At 48.1% G+C, this 13,076-nt stretch overlaps 5 protein-coding genes across 5 annotated transcripts; all 5 read left to right on the forward strand.

Moving 5' to 3' along the window:
* Positions 1–2,846: 2,846 nt before the first annotated feature.
* On the forward strand, positions 2,847–3,095 carry N7517_006958 (uncharacterized protein; the record flags this gene model as incomplete). Its single annotated transcript, XM_056724688.1, has 1 exon — positions 2,847–3,095. The coding sequence occupies one exon, from the start codon at positions 2,847–2,849 to the stop codon at positions 3,093–3,095; it is 249 nt and encodes an 82-aa protein (XP_056580938.1).
* Positions 3,096–3,731: 636 nt separating this feature from the next.
* Positions 3,732–4,409, forward strand: N7517_006959 (GNAT family N-acetyltransferase; the record flags this gene model as incomplete). The annotated part of the gene is made up of 2 exons (XM_056724689.1): positions 3,732–3,883; positions 3,953–4,409. The coding sequence occupies 2 exons, from the start codon at positions 3,732–3,734 to the stop codon at positions 4,407–4,409; spliced, it is 609 nt and encodes a 202-aa protein (XP_056580939.1).
* A 1,142-nt stretch (positions 4,410–5,551) lies between these two features.
* N7517_006960 (H(+)-transporting V0 sector ATPase subunit a) lies at positions 5,552–8,220 on the forward strand (the record flags this gene model as incomplete). Its single annotated transcript, XM_056724690.1, has 3 exons — positions 5,552–5,677; positions 5,729–6,043; positions 6,094–8,220. The coding sequence occupies 3 exons, from the start codon at positions 5,552–5,554 to the stop codon at positions 8,218–8,220; spliced, it is 2,568 nt and encodes an 855-aa protein (XP_056580940.1).
* Positions 8,221–8,967: 747 nt separating this feature from the next.
* Positions 8,968–10,020, forward strand: fbp1 (fructose 1,6-bisphosphate 1-phosphatase; the record flags this gene model as incomplete). The annotated part of the gene is made up of 1 exon (XM_056724691.1): positions 8,968–10,020. The coding sequence occupies one exon, from the start codon at positions 8,968–8,970 to the stop codon at positions 10,018–10,020; it is 1,053 nt and encodes a 350-aa protein (XP_056580941.1).
* A 600-nt stretch (positions 10,021–10,620) lies between these two features.
* Positions 10,621–12,315, forward strand: N7517_006962 (Major facilitator superfamily domain general substrate transporter; the record flags this gene model as incomplete). The annotated part of the gene is made up of 5 exons (XM_056724692.1): positions 10,621–10,925; positions 11,005–11,044; positions 11,105–11,429; positions 11,491–12,118; positions 12,180–12,315. 5 exons carry the CDS (start codon positions 10,621–10,623, stop codon positions 12,313–12,315), a joined length of 1,434 nt encoding a protein of 477 aa, XP_056580942.1.
* Positions 12,316–13,076: the final 761 nt, after the last annotated feature.

Genomic DNA, 13,076 nt, shown 5'->3' on the forward strand with positions numbered 1-13,076 from the left:
AGCCATGCACCCATCTTTAGGTTCTGTAGAATGGTTGGTCATCGCGACTTCCTGGTGCAATCTTTACTCTGACCCCATGACCTGATATCAACTCTATGATGGAGTGGCGTGGAAATCCTCATAGACAACCAACCAGCAGTGATATAACCCCTCCTTCTTGGCTCTGACTTTCATGTGCATCCTATCGGCGTATCAATTCTCTTGCCCACGCGGCAAGGATCCCATGATCTTTTTATCTAGCCAATCCCAGCACATTTACAGGTTGTCGCCTCTTTACGTGATCTGCGCATCATTCCATACAAGGATCATCTCATCATAGTTCCAATCCACGGAGTACGAAGTATACTATGTATACTCCTTACTATGTATTGCAAGAACATATTTGAAAGAAACAAGATCCACATGCTCGGAAAATAATGCCCCTAATCAAGCCCCTTTTTCTTCCGTACAACCTACTCCGTACTCCGCTACAGAAAATTCCAGATTTATCTACGATAGTATGATCAAAAAAAAAAAAAAAAAGTACGTCCCCACTAGACTATGCAGTTAGTTTCGAGTCTTAGCGAATAAGGGGTTAGCCAGCCCTACCTACAAACTCTGACACTCTATTTGGCATTTCCACGGTTCATCTAGATAGGCAGGCCCAACCTGATATATTCTTTCCCTTGGTACTTCTTTTTCTCTGCCAAAGTGTGCTATGTATGTACAATATTAATATTAATATACCATGGCATCATTTTTATATCCTTGGTACGTATGACTGGTCTACCATCAGAACGATATTTGAAGCACCATGAGGTCCCAACGCTCCGTCCAAGCATTTCCAGTAATGATAGCCACTCGAGGGAATCCACCCCCTGCTCGGAAACCCAGTACACCCTATCATGGGCCCCCCTTTCGCACCCGTTAGGGCCTACAGGGCTACTAAGGACCATATATGTACCAACCCTGCCGTCTTCGCCCTTTTTTTGTGGTCGCGAGTTCCAAATAACGACCCTGCTCCTGCTGCCTATGAATCGTTGGAATTTACCGCCATTGACGATCACATTGTTCCAAGTCTAACTTGTTGATCTTTCCTCTCTCGCTGTATGGACTAAATTTTGACACCATGCAAGTGCCATGCATAACGGAGCCTGGGCGCCTAGGGATTTCCCGTTTTTTTCGGGATGCATATTGCTCCATCTGACTACATCATAGTTCTGATAGTTCTGGGGACATACATTGTACCATAGTTACATGGTGCAGATAGCTATGAGTTTTGAGCAAGAAAAAAAAGAAACTAAAATATAGTGTCACAACAGGGCTACCAGGTCTGCACAGGCACTTTACTACAGAGTACTTTCGAGAAAGATAAAACATATCTCCCGAGCGCAGAGTAAATTAATCTTAATACTTCACGCCAAGCACCAACTTGACCTGCGGTGTACACAGGGGACGGATTTCCCGTCCATCTAAGCTCTCCGATGCCCCCCGATGACTCTAGCGCCTACAAGATCGACTTAACCATGGCACACTTTGATGAGGATGGTCATTTGCTTATTATTAGCTTGATATTAACTGTGGGTTTCTCACCCGTTTCAATCTTGTAGAACACTCTGAACAAAGTCTTCCAACGGACTGTATCCGAATTAAGTTGTGATTCAAACGTCTTGCGGTTTTTGGGTCGCACGGGAGGTGAGAGCCACAATACAAAGTTGTGGAATAGGGGAGGATCCACACAAGCTCGGGTATGGAGTCTGGCTTGTTTTTGAGGCGTCGAGTCGAGAACAAGGAGTTTTCAATTATTGATTCCCATCTGTGATATGTGTGTTCAAGCTCATTTTCACCATGCCTGGCACAAGCATGAAAAAAAAAAAAACCCTTGGAAATAAATGCAAGGTACCTGTGTGCTGTACGTTCTGCAATGTACATACTCCGTAGAGCTATTCCTCATCCTGACAGGTCAGAAACATCCTACCTAAAAAAGGGAGGATGAGTCATATCACATGTCGGTGAGCCTTGGTAGTGTCACGTGGTCTCGGTTGCTGAGCCAATCATAGGTAGTCAACAAATGGTGGAATTCTGCCACCGCCTTCCCAGCCTCCCTCTGTCTGCTTAAATACCTCCAGCTCCCTCGTTTCTTCCTCTTCTTTTTCTTTTTTCTTCATACTTACCTTGTTTGGGTGACTGCGATCATAAAGGCGGTTCACCACAGTCTGGTCCCTGCATTGCACAGCGCGGCGGAACAGGCTGTTCAACGGCCTTCTGGGTCATTGACAGGCGTATTCTTTGGCACTCTCCATTCGTGGAACTCTTTCTTTTCATCAAGTTTTGAGCCAGTGGCTCGAGGTTGGAGAAGAGATGTAGCTTGTAAATCCTATTTAATGAAACTCCGGTGACTGCTGTCCAGCTCTAGTTATTTACTTGTGTCTCTTGACCCGCTAGAGCTCCATGCGCGTCCACTAAAGCCCTTTGGGCGAAGTCCACTGTCCCCTCGGCGCCCACCAACTGCTCTTGGCTATCGCGATCAGTAAATGACGGCATATTCACCTCATGTTCATTCTAGAGTGCCTTGGTGTTTCGTTGTCTCTTCTATCAATTCTGAATTGTTGGTCTCTCACTTTCCGGGCGGCCCCGTTTTGTTGACATGACGTCGGACTCCAGAGGTCAACCTTGGAATGGCTTCGCCACCACATGTGGCGACAAAGCAGCAAGCTAACTAACTTGCCAGCATAAAACCCATCGCGACATTCTACTAAACCAAACTCACAATTCGAATTCTACTCTACCATCATCACTTCCTTCAATCTAATTTCCTCCAAACCACTGCTGAGCTCGCGACCGAACACCTCAACCTCAAAACCAAGATGCCCGTCCCCACCGCCGACCTCTTTGACAAGCAACAAAACGAAGCCAGCGGCACACAACCTCCCAGATCTGCTACACACACTTCCACCGACCAGAACAACCACAGCTACTTCGGGGCTGCGCCTGGCAACTCAGCCAGTGCGTCGCAGAATGCTGATAGTGGTCGCGCTCTGACCAAGGAGGAGGCCGATCGCCTGTACGAGGAGCGGATGGAGGAGGAATACGCGAAGAGGGATGGCGGTGCCTAAGTCAATGCCGATGTACGGCTGAACATATTTGTTCCTGTGTGCTCGTCCATTCCAGTCGATAGGCGCTGGTATCTACCGATGACTATGGGGTTGGACTTTATTTTTTTCCCTTCCTACGACTATGTATTATGAGTGTAATTATCAATCTCCAAACAATTCTGCATGTGTTTTAAACCACCGATCTCCCGGGTTTATGAGGCGACACTGTGTACTGGAGCTTCAAAGGAGCTAAGAGGTGCGTTCTCCCAGTGTGGTGGTCGAAGTCCGATGTCAATCTATATTTCCATCAAGCTTCATTCAAAAAATACGTATTGCTATCCTATAGTGTCGTATCCTTATATATCGCTACTCTATGGCATGAGACAATCCACCTATATTGTAGACCGAGTCCAGGCCGAGAAGTCCCAGACCCGCAACATGAGTCATGCAAAATAATCTACTGCCTGCTTACTTCGATACTAAATTAAGCCAACGACCAGATATATGGCATAACTGTGTCGCAATTTTCCGTGGTAACTCTATTTCGAAACTTCTGATCAGATGATGCGAAGGGGTTTGGTGTGATATATAATAGTCGTTTCGATATATATACAACACGAAACCCGATTCCAAGCACATCGTATACATACTTTCAAAATGAGCTTCTACCCTAGCCAAACTACATCCGTGATTGTTACGGCCGATTTGGATCCTATCCACACAAGTCGCCTGTATCTACGACCGCTGACAGTGGCTGATGCGGCGGCAATTTTTGAGATCCGACGACGACAAGACGTGGCGGACTGGCTGTAAGATTATACCCCAGGAGCAACTACCACGATATCCCGGGATGGGCACTGACTTGCGACTTTCTGCAGCTGGCCCAAAGTCCCCCACAAAGATATATCAGAGTCTGAGGCCGTCATTACCAAAAAGACATTCACAACACCAGACGCGTCAGGTGCTGTTGGGCGAAAGTTCTTCTTCGCTATCATCCGCTCCGAGGATCCATCACAGAGGGTTATTGGAGGAGCGGGAATCAATGCTCTTAGCCCAGCCCCGTCAGTTGGGTACAATATCCATCCTGACTTCTGGGGCAAGGGCTATGCCACCGAGGCAGTTGCTGGTATCATAGATGCATGGTGGAAGCTTGACAGAATGGGGTTTGAGGGGATTGTACCAGATTTAGAAAAAGAGAAGCTATACGCGGCGTGCAATAGAGCGAATGTTGGTAGCATGAAGGTGCTGCAGAGGACTGGGTTTGGTATCTACCACGAGGAGTCCATCGAGGGTGACGTGGTTGCACTCTTTGAGCTGGAAAATCCCACCGGATAGTATAGCAGAGGAGGTATCAGCTCACTCAGTGATAATCTGACGCTTGGGGATATGGGGATAAAAAATTGCCTGCTCAACCCTCATCTAGCCTGCCACAGGTATCTACATACTCCTTAAACCTGCTAACTGTCACTGCGAGTGGCTTAGTATTGAGAAATTTGAAAATATTTTAGTGAATCAAGCGGCCAATGTTCCATTGAAAGACCTCATAGATGACCTTGCAACCGTTTAACGCAATAAAGTAGCTGTGTAGATACCGACTCTGACCATGATACTTTTGACACAATTGCATCCTGGGTCTAATGATTGTATATTGTGTTCAATAGCAAAGAACAACCGAAAAGCAAGATGTGGGCATTCACGCTGTGCAATCTCCCTCTTTGACGTATATAATACATGAAAGATAGCTTCATTCTTTCTTCGTCAACACCCCAGTCCTTACGGACATCCAGATATCTGCATCAACAATTGCCTATTCGAGTCCGTTTTCCAACGCAATCATGTGAGTCAATGAATACAGTTGTCCGTGCGAAAGTACGATCCCGGAAACTGAACTCTATATAGGGAACTGGCAGGAATGGTCATGGAATATGGCCCCGAGCCTTCACGACAGTTGAGATCACTGCGAAATATTAAGCCCTTGCGAGACATTGTCCTCAATCATATGGCATCGTCGACCTTTTACACCAATCTTCGCCACGGTCACAAAAGTAGGGCAGCAAAAATTCAGATTGTGGGCGTTCAGCACCCATTCATTCCCTGGTAGGCGATTAGGACAGATCCCTTACTGATACAGAGCCCTGAAAATGTAGAAGAATACAGATAGGAAAAATGACAATAAGTATTAGTTCATCTGCCTAGTTGTAGTTGTACTCGGTGATGGGTGAAAGGAAACTTTAGTTCCTATATTGTATGTTGTACGATATCACGACATCACGTGAAGACACACTCACGTGACTAGATGCAGCCAGCTTGACAGAGCCACCCGAGAATAAGTCTAAGTAGAGCCCGGACTATCTGCAACAACAGAGACGAGGATCGGTTCCTTTCATTGAATCTATCTATCTACTGTCGCTCTTTAGTTTTCTCCCTTTCCCTGTCTTCTTACCAAAAGACACGGCTCCTGGTAGCCTCCTTACACCATGGCTCCGCGGGACACCTTCTTCCGCTCGGCGGATATGAGCTTGACCCAGCTCTACATTGCCAACGAGATCGGAAGAGAGGTTGTTAGTGCGTTAGGTGAAGTTGGTCAGGTTCAGTTCCGAGATGTAAGTGGCGAAGAACGCTTTGCTTCTATACTCCCCGCTGACCTTTTCTAGCTTAACCCGGACACGAACGCTTTCCAAAGAACCTTTACGAAGGAAATCCGTCGCCTGGACAATGTTGAAAGACAGCTTCGCTATTTTCACCAACAGATGGAAAAGGCTGCAATCCCCATGAGGTCTTCCTCGGACTTCTCCGATACATTGGCTGCCCCTTTGGCGTCAGAGATCGATGAGTTGGCCGATCGCAGCGAGAGCCTTGAACAGCGGATTATCTCTCTGAACGATAGCTATGAGACTTTGAAGAAACGCGAAGTCGAGCTGAGCGAATGGCGATGGGTACTCAGAGAGGCCGGTGGATTCTTCGATCGGGTAGGTGGCTTCGAGTATACCGCCGTTGACAGACAAGGCTAACTAAATAGGCCCACACACAAACAGAAGACATTCGCCAGTCCTTTGACAATGATGAAGCTCCCTTGCTCCGCGATGTTGAGCACCACGCCCCTCGTCAAAATGGAGACACCCAGGGTCAGCAGAGCTTCTCGGAAATGAACATTGGATTCGTTGCTGGTGTTATCCCCCGGGATCGCATTGGTGCCTTTGAGCGTATCCTCTGGCGCACACTGCGCGGAAACCTTTACATGAACCAGTCTGAGATCTCAGAGCCCATTATCGACCCGATGACCAACGAGGAAGTCCACAAGAATGTTTTCGTCATCTTCGCTCACGGCAAGAACATCCTTGCCAAGATTCGAAAGATCTCGGAATCGCTCAACGCATCCTTGTACGGTGTCGACGAGAACAGTGAGTTGAGAAGAGACCAGATTCACGAAGTGAACACCCGTCTCGGCGATGTTGGCAATGTGCTCCGTAACACCAAGAACACCCTTGACGCGGAACTTTCGCAAATTGCTCGCTCGCTCGCTGCGTGGATGATCATTGTCAAGAAGGAGAAGGCCGTTTACGATACCTTGAACAAATTTTCATACGATCAAGCGCGGAAGACGCTGATCGCCGAGGCGTGGTGTCCGACAAACTCTCTTGCTCTGATCAAGTCAACTCTTCAGGATGTGAACGATCGTGCGGGCCTCACCGTTCCTACAATTGTCAACCAGATCCGAACCAACAAGACCCCTCCGACCTTTGTCAGGACGAACAAGTTCACCGAAGGATTCCAAACAATCGTGAATGCTTACGGTATCCCCAAGTATTCGGAAGTCAACCCTGGCCTGTACACGGTCGTCACTTTCCCCTTCTTGTTCGCAGTCATGTTTGGTGATTGTGGTCACGGTACAATCATGACCTTGGCCGCTTCTGCTATGATCTTCTGGGAAAAGAAGCTGGCGCGGACCAAACTGGATGAACTGACATACATGGCATTCTATGGACGATACATCATGTTGATGATGGGTCTGTTCTCGATCTACACCGGTTTTATTTATAACGATATTTTCTCTAAATCTTTCACTATGTTCCCCAGTCAGTGGCAATGGCCCGAGAACATCGAGCCCAACAAAATGGTCGAGGCGACATTGAAAGAAGGCTATCGTTATCCAATTGGTCTGGACTGGAACTGGCACGAGGCGGACAATTCCTTGCTTTTTTCGAACAGTATGAAGATGAAGATGAGTGTTCTTCTTGGATGGTGCCATATGACATATGCCCTTTGCTTGCAATACGTCAATGGACGGCACTTCAAGTCTAAGGTTGACATCTGGGGTAACTTTGTTCCTGGATTGCTCTTCTTCCAGTCAATCTTTGGTTATCTTGTCCTCACTATACTCTACAAGTGGACTGTGAACTGGCAGGAGAAGGGAGTGAACCCTCCCGGTCTCCTCAACATGCTTATTTTCATGTTCCTGAGCCCTGGTACGGTGGAAGAACAACTTTATCCTGGCCAGAGCCTGGTCCAGGTTCTTCTGCTCCTCATCGCTGTCGCCCAGGTACCTGTCATGCTCTTCCTCAAGCCATTCTGGCTCCGCTATGAACACAACCGTGCTCGTGCCCTTGGTTATCGCGGCCTCGGCGAGAACTCCCGGGTAAGCGCACTTGACGCCGATGGTGATATGGATGGCGCGCTGGGTCGTGACAGTATGGCTAGCGATGGAGAAGGCGTGGCCATGCTTTCTCAGGACATCAATGAAGGCGAAGAGCACGAGGAGTTCGACTTCGGCGACGTCATGATTCACCAAGTCATCCACACCATCGAATTCTGTCTCAACTGTATCTCTCACACAGCCTCTTACCTTCGTCTGTGGGCTCTGTCGCTTGCTCACCAGCAACTCTCGATTGTTCTCTGGACCATGACTATTGGTAGTGCCTTTGATCAGGAGAACCCCGTCACCCGTGTTATCATGATTGTTGTCAGCTTCTATCTCTGGTTTGTGTTGACCATTTGCATTCTATGTGTCATGGAAGGTACCAGTGCCATGTTGCACTCTCTTCGTCTTCACTGGGTTGAGGCGATGAGCAAGCATTTCGTCGGTGAGGGTATTCCTTTCCTGCCCTTCAGCTTCAAGACCCTGTTGGAGGAGGACCCTGTGGACTAGTTCGTTTCCTTTTTTTTTCTTCTTCTCCAACGCACGGGACTGTCCCACTTCTTTCCTTTTTGTACTGTAAAGGGTCTAGAATTATACATTATCTATATTATATCGATTCATCCCTGTTATTGTTCCATGTAGATCCCTACATATATCCACACCGAGCCATTATTTATAGCATAGATAGTCCCTTTTACTTAGGTACACCAATGGCATTACCTAAATCTCAGGAACTTTTCAAGTGCGCATGACTGCGAGTGGGGTATAGGGAATTCATTCTTCCGTTGCTGATCCCGAGGCCGAGTCGGGAAAGGGAGAGACCGGAAGGATCTAGACCATTGGACTACACATCTTTGATTAGGTTGGACATATTGGTATGGGGGAATAGCTAATGAGAAAGAGTATAGGGGCTTATCATCAAAAGGTCAAATTTCCGCAGCGATCAGCAATAATAGAAGACTTTTGATAGGAAGTTCTATAGTTAAAGAAACGGGGATTCCCGGCAAGGGGGGAAACCGGACGAGGGGCGCCCCGGGAAGGTCACGCGGGGCAAAATGACGAAAACGAATGCCGGGAGCTCTGAGGTCACTGCTCTCCCCCGTACTTCTACCCGGTTTAATCCCCCCTCACTGACGTTGAACTACTTTCTTCTTCTGCCCTGTTTAAAGATTGCCTCTTTTACTACTTAACTCCTTTGAAACTCAATTGACCATACCTTTTTAATCTCTATACCTTAAATACCTCCAATACCTCAAAATGGCTTCAGGACCCCCCGTCGGAGCGGAGAACATCAACACTGATATCGTCACACTTTCTCGCTTCTTCACAGAAGAACAGATCAAGCATCCCGAAGCCTCGGGTGATTTCACCCTGCTGTGTCATGCCCTTCAATTCTCTTTCAAGTCAATTGCATACTACATCCGTCGTGCCTCTTTGATCAACCTTACGGGACTGGCCGGTTCCTCGAACATAACCGGTGATGACCAGAAGAAGCTGGATGTGATCGGCAATGATATCTTCATCTCCGCGATGCGCGGATCCGGCAAGTGCCGCATTGTCGTCTCAGAAGAAGAAGAGGAAGTGATCAGATTCGACGAGCACCCCAATGCTCGCTACGCCGTTGTCTGTGACCCTATCGATGGTTCCTCCAACCTGGATGCCGGTGTGTCTGTCGGCACCATCTTCGGTGTCTTCCAGCTCCCCGACGAGGTCTTGGGTCCTAACAAGACCGTCGGCCCGGAGGACCTGCTCCACCCGGGTACTAGCCTGGTGGCGTCCGGCTTCACCATGTACGGCGCCTCAGCGCAGCTGGTGATCACGATGCGCGGCGGCGGCGTCAACGGCTTCACGCTCGAGAACTCGCTCGGCGAGTTCATCCTCACCCACCCCAACATGAGAATGCCCCCCTCGCGCGCTATCTACTCCGTCAACGAGGGCAACAGCCAGTACTGGGAGGAGTGGTGCAACGCCTACTTCCACAGCCTCAAGTACCCCGAAAACGGTGGCAAGCCTTACAGCGCCCGTTACATTGGTAGCATGGTCGCCGATGCTTACCGTACTCTGTTGTACGGCGGTATCTTCGCCTACCCGGCCGACTCGAAGAGCCCCAAGGGCAAGCTGCGTATCCTGTACGAGTGTGCGCCTATGGCTATGGTCTTCGAGAATGCAGGCGGTCTTGCTGTCAACTCGCGCATGGAGCGGTTGATGGAGGTTGTTCCTGAGAGCATTCACGATAAGAGTGGTGTCTTCCTCGGCTCGAAGGAGGAGGTAGAGAAAATCATTGCTATGTACAACAAGTACAAGAAATGAGCATCTCGCCGAAAGGTTATTTTATTCTGAATGCTGGTTTCCGGCATATTCCCACCTAACACTACCTCATTCTTGGACATGATTTAGCTGGTCGGAGTTTACGTTTTGGTTTTCCGACCTCTGCCTTGCAGACTTGTTTTCAGCGCTTTACGATACTTATACCCGCACAAGTCGGGATTAAAAAATAAAAGAAAATCTTTAAATCATACTGTTCTGTTGCGTATACTCCAGAGGATAGGAGCGTCACCAGATTAGGTGCCACAGAGAGTATTAACATCTATGCCATTAATTTCCACACACGCCCTCCAAAAACTATATTGTCCGTCTCTGCAATTCTTCTGGAGCTTAAGGTCCTAGCGAATCAGAATCGAGCTTGGCAATTGCTTGATACAGTTTTGGTGATAGCGTCAAATCCAATATGATGACTCCTCATTTGAGTGGGCGATGGCGTGCTCCAACTCAGCCCTATAATAGTTCAGAGCTTCCAAAGCTTTTTTTAAAAAAAAATGAAGCACTCTTAGATACCTGATTGTTTTATCGCCATACTCTGAAGGCCAGTATTGTTAGGGAATACATAGCCCTGGAGGTAGATATTCGACCATGTCTTCTCTACCCATCGAGAAAGCTCCGCGGACAGAAGCAGAGGAAAATCCCATAAAACCAGAGAATCCGGCTGGCTCTGAGCCTGCGCGTCAGAAATGGTATGAGTGGTTTGCGCCAACGGATACCCCCGCCGAGCGGCGGCTGATCCTCAAGCTCGATGGACTGATCATCGTCTTCGTCTTCCTGGCGCACTGGGCCAAGGTCTTGGATTCTTCGGCTACGAGTACCGCCTATGTGTCTGGTATGAAGGAAGACTTGGAGCTTTATGGGAACCAATTGAACTATCTTCAAACAGTCTACATGTAGGTCAACCCGATGGGCTGGAGATGCTGCCTGGCGAATGGGCATTGAGGGTTGATGCTGACTTCAATATCGGTATAGGGTTGGTTTCATCACCATGCAGATTCCTTTGACATTGTTGGTTCGTTGTCATTTACAATCCACCCCATGGAGATACTGATTTGCTGACTGCTTTCCATAGATGACTCGCTGCCCCGTGAACTATTTCCTGCCTGCCGCCGATCTACTCTGGGGTGTCTTCACCCTGGCGCAATACAAGGCTAGCAATGTCACCCAGCTCTACGCTCTCCGCTTTTTCGTCGGTGCTCTTGGTGGCTTCTTCTTCCCTGCCGTGCAATGGTACTTGGGCAGCTGGTACAAGCGCTCAGAACTGTCCCGTCGAGGCGCGATCTTCTTCATTGCCTCCCAAGTCGGCAGTATGAGCTCGGGGTACATTCAAGCTGGAGCTCATGCCACGCTTGATGGTCGGTATGGGGTTGAAGGGTGGAGATGGCTGTACATTATTTGTGAGTGTATCCCAACTTTGTCACGCAAGAAGAAAAATGCGGCACAGGCTAACAACATCAGGCTTTGCATGCACAATCCCTATCGCCTTCTTAGGCCTATGCGTCCTCCCCAGCACACCGGATAAATGTAATTCGCGCTTCCTCAGTGCCGATGAAATCCGTCTGGCGCAAGAGCGGATGGCATCCGAGAACCGCGAAGCCCGCCAACCTTTTACCAAGTCCAGGGTTCTCCAAATCCTGAGAGGCTGGCGGCTGTGGGTTCTAGTCGGGTTTGCATTCTTTTTCTCGCAGGCAGACGGTGTATCCTCGAACAGTGGCTTTCCCATCTGGCTTAAAGCGGAGGGATACTCGGTTGAGAGCATCAATACGATCACGACAGTCTTGCCGGCGGTCACCATTGTGGCGTCTGTGATCTGTGGAGTTATATCTGATGTGTACGATGCGAAGGCTAGCTTGATTGCTGCCACTGCTGCGCTGAATATCTTTGCTTGCATTGTGCTAGCTATCTGGAATGTCCCTGTTGGACTAAAGTTCTTTGCATTCTTCCTGTCTGGCACGGCGAATGGTATTGCGGCTATTATATATGCCTGGGCAAATGAGATCTGTGCTCATAGTGCCGAGGAGCGTGCTCTTGTCATCAGTGCAATGAATACCATTGGTAATACCTTTGGGGCTTGGATTCCACTTTTGTGAGTGTTGATGCAACCTGTTGGTGCTGACCTTTATACTAACCATTTCTTCTTCATTTAGCGTGTGGAAAACTGTTGATGCTCCGAGGTATCTTATTGGATATAATTGGACTATTGCCCTTGATGTGTGCATGCTAGCTATGCTAGCTGTTCTATGTCAATTCTGGGCTCGCGAAAAGAAGCGGTCTCATACATAGTTGGGGATCATGCTCGCAGGGTGTAAAACAATAGATTAGGATAATTTTATGATTAGATTCCGACTTTCCTCTCTGTGTTCTATATTGCAGTAGTCTGTTACTATAATGCCCAGATGACCTCGGGAGGCGGGCCGTTGGATACTTGACGTAAGCAGAACTCGCCTATGGCAAAGCTAGCCCCAATGTAGGCTAGCGCCGGCTGAAGGTGATTCCGCGCCGTCGTAGCTTGAAAAAAGTACAAATTTCTGCTTTCACTCTTTTCTCTTCCATCATCCTACTCTCATCTTCAGCATGGTTAATGCTTCCAATGCAAACGGAGATTGAGGTCAATTGATCTCTGGCCTTGAGCCAACCATCACTCTCGACACAATGTGTCTTCCACTAACCAACAGGCGCTCTGCAGGATCTGCAACGATGGTAAGATCTTGTCCACTCCATTCCCCTCCAACACAACCACACACCCAACATGATGATACCTTTAACCAAACAAACTAGAGTCTTTGACCTCAAGGGGAATGAAACTTATGTTATTGCACGTCAGGCTGATCTCACCTCATCACTTTGAATTATCACACAAATTTTGAGTTGGACTGCGCTAACTTGCCTTTCCAGAAATGATTGTAAATACATCTCAGCAATTGCAGACACCACTAAAACAAGCGCAGATGGTGAGTTTCCTTTATCCCCTTTCAACCTCCCCACCCCTATATCATGATGAACGCGATGTGTATGAAAATACGCTGGAAATTACCGTCTCAGAC

The sequence above is a fragment of the Penicillium concentricum genome (genome assembly GCF_028827145.1).
Source record: "Penicillium concentricum strain IBT 3081 chromosome Unknown utg000002l_segment0_segment0, whole genome shotgun sequence".
NCBI classification, from domain to species: Eukaryota; Fungi; Ascomycota; class Eurotiomycetes; order Eurotiales; family Aspergillaceae; genus Penicillium; species Penicillium concentricum.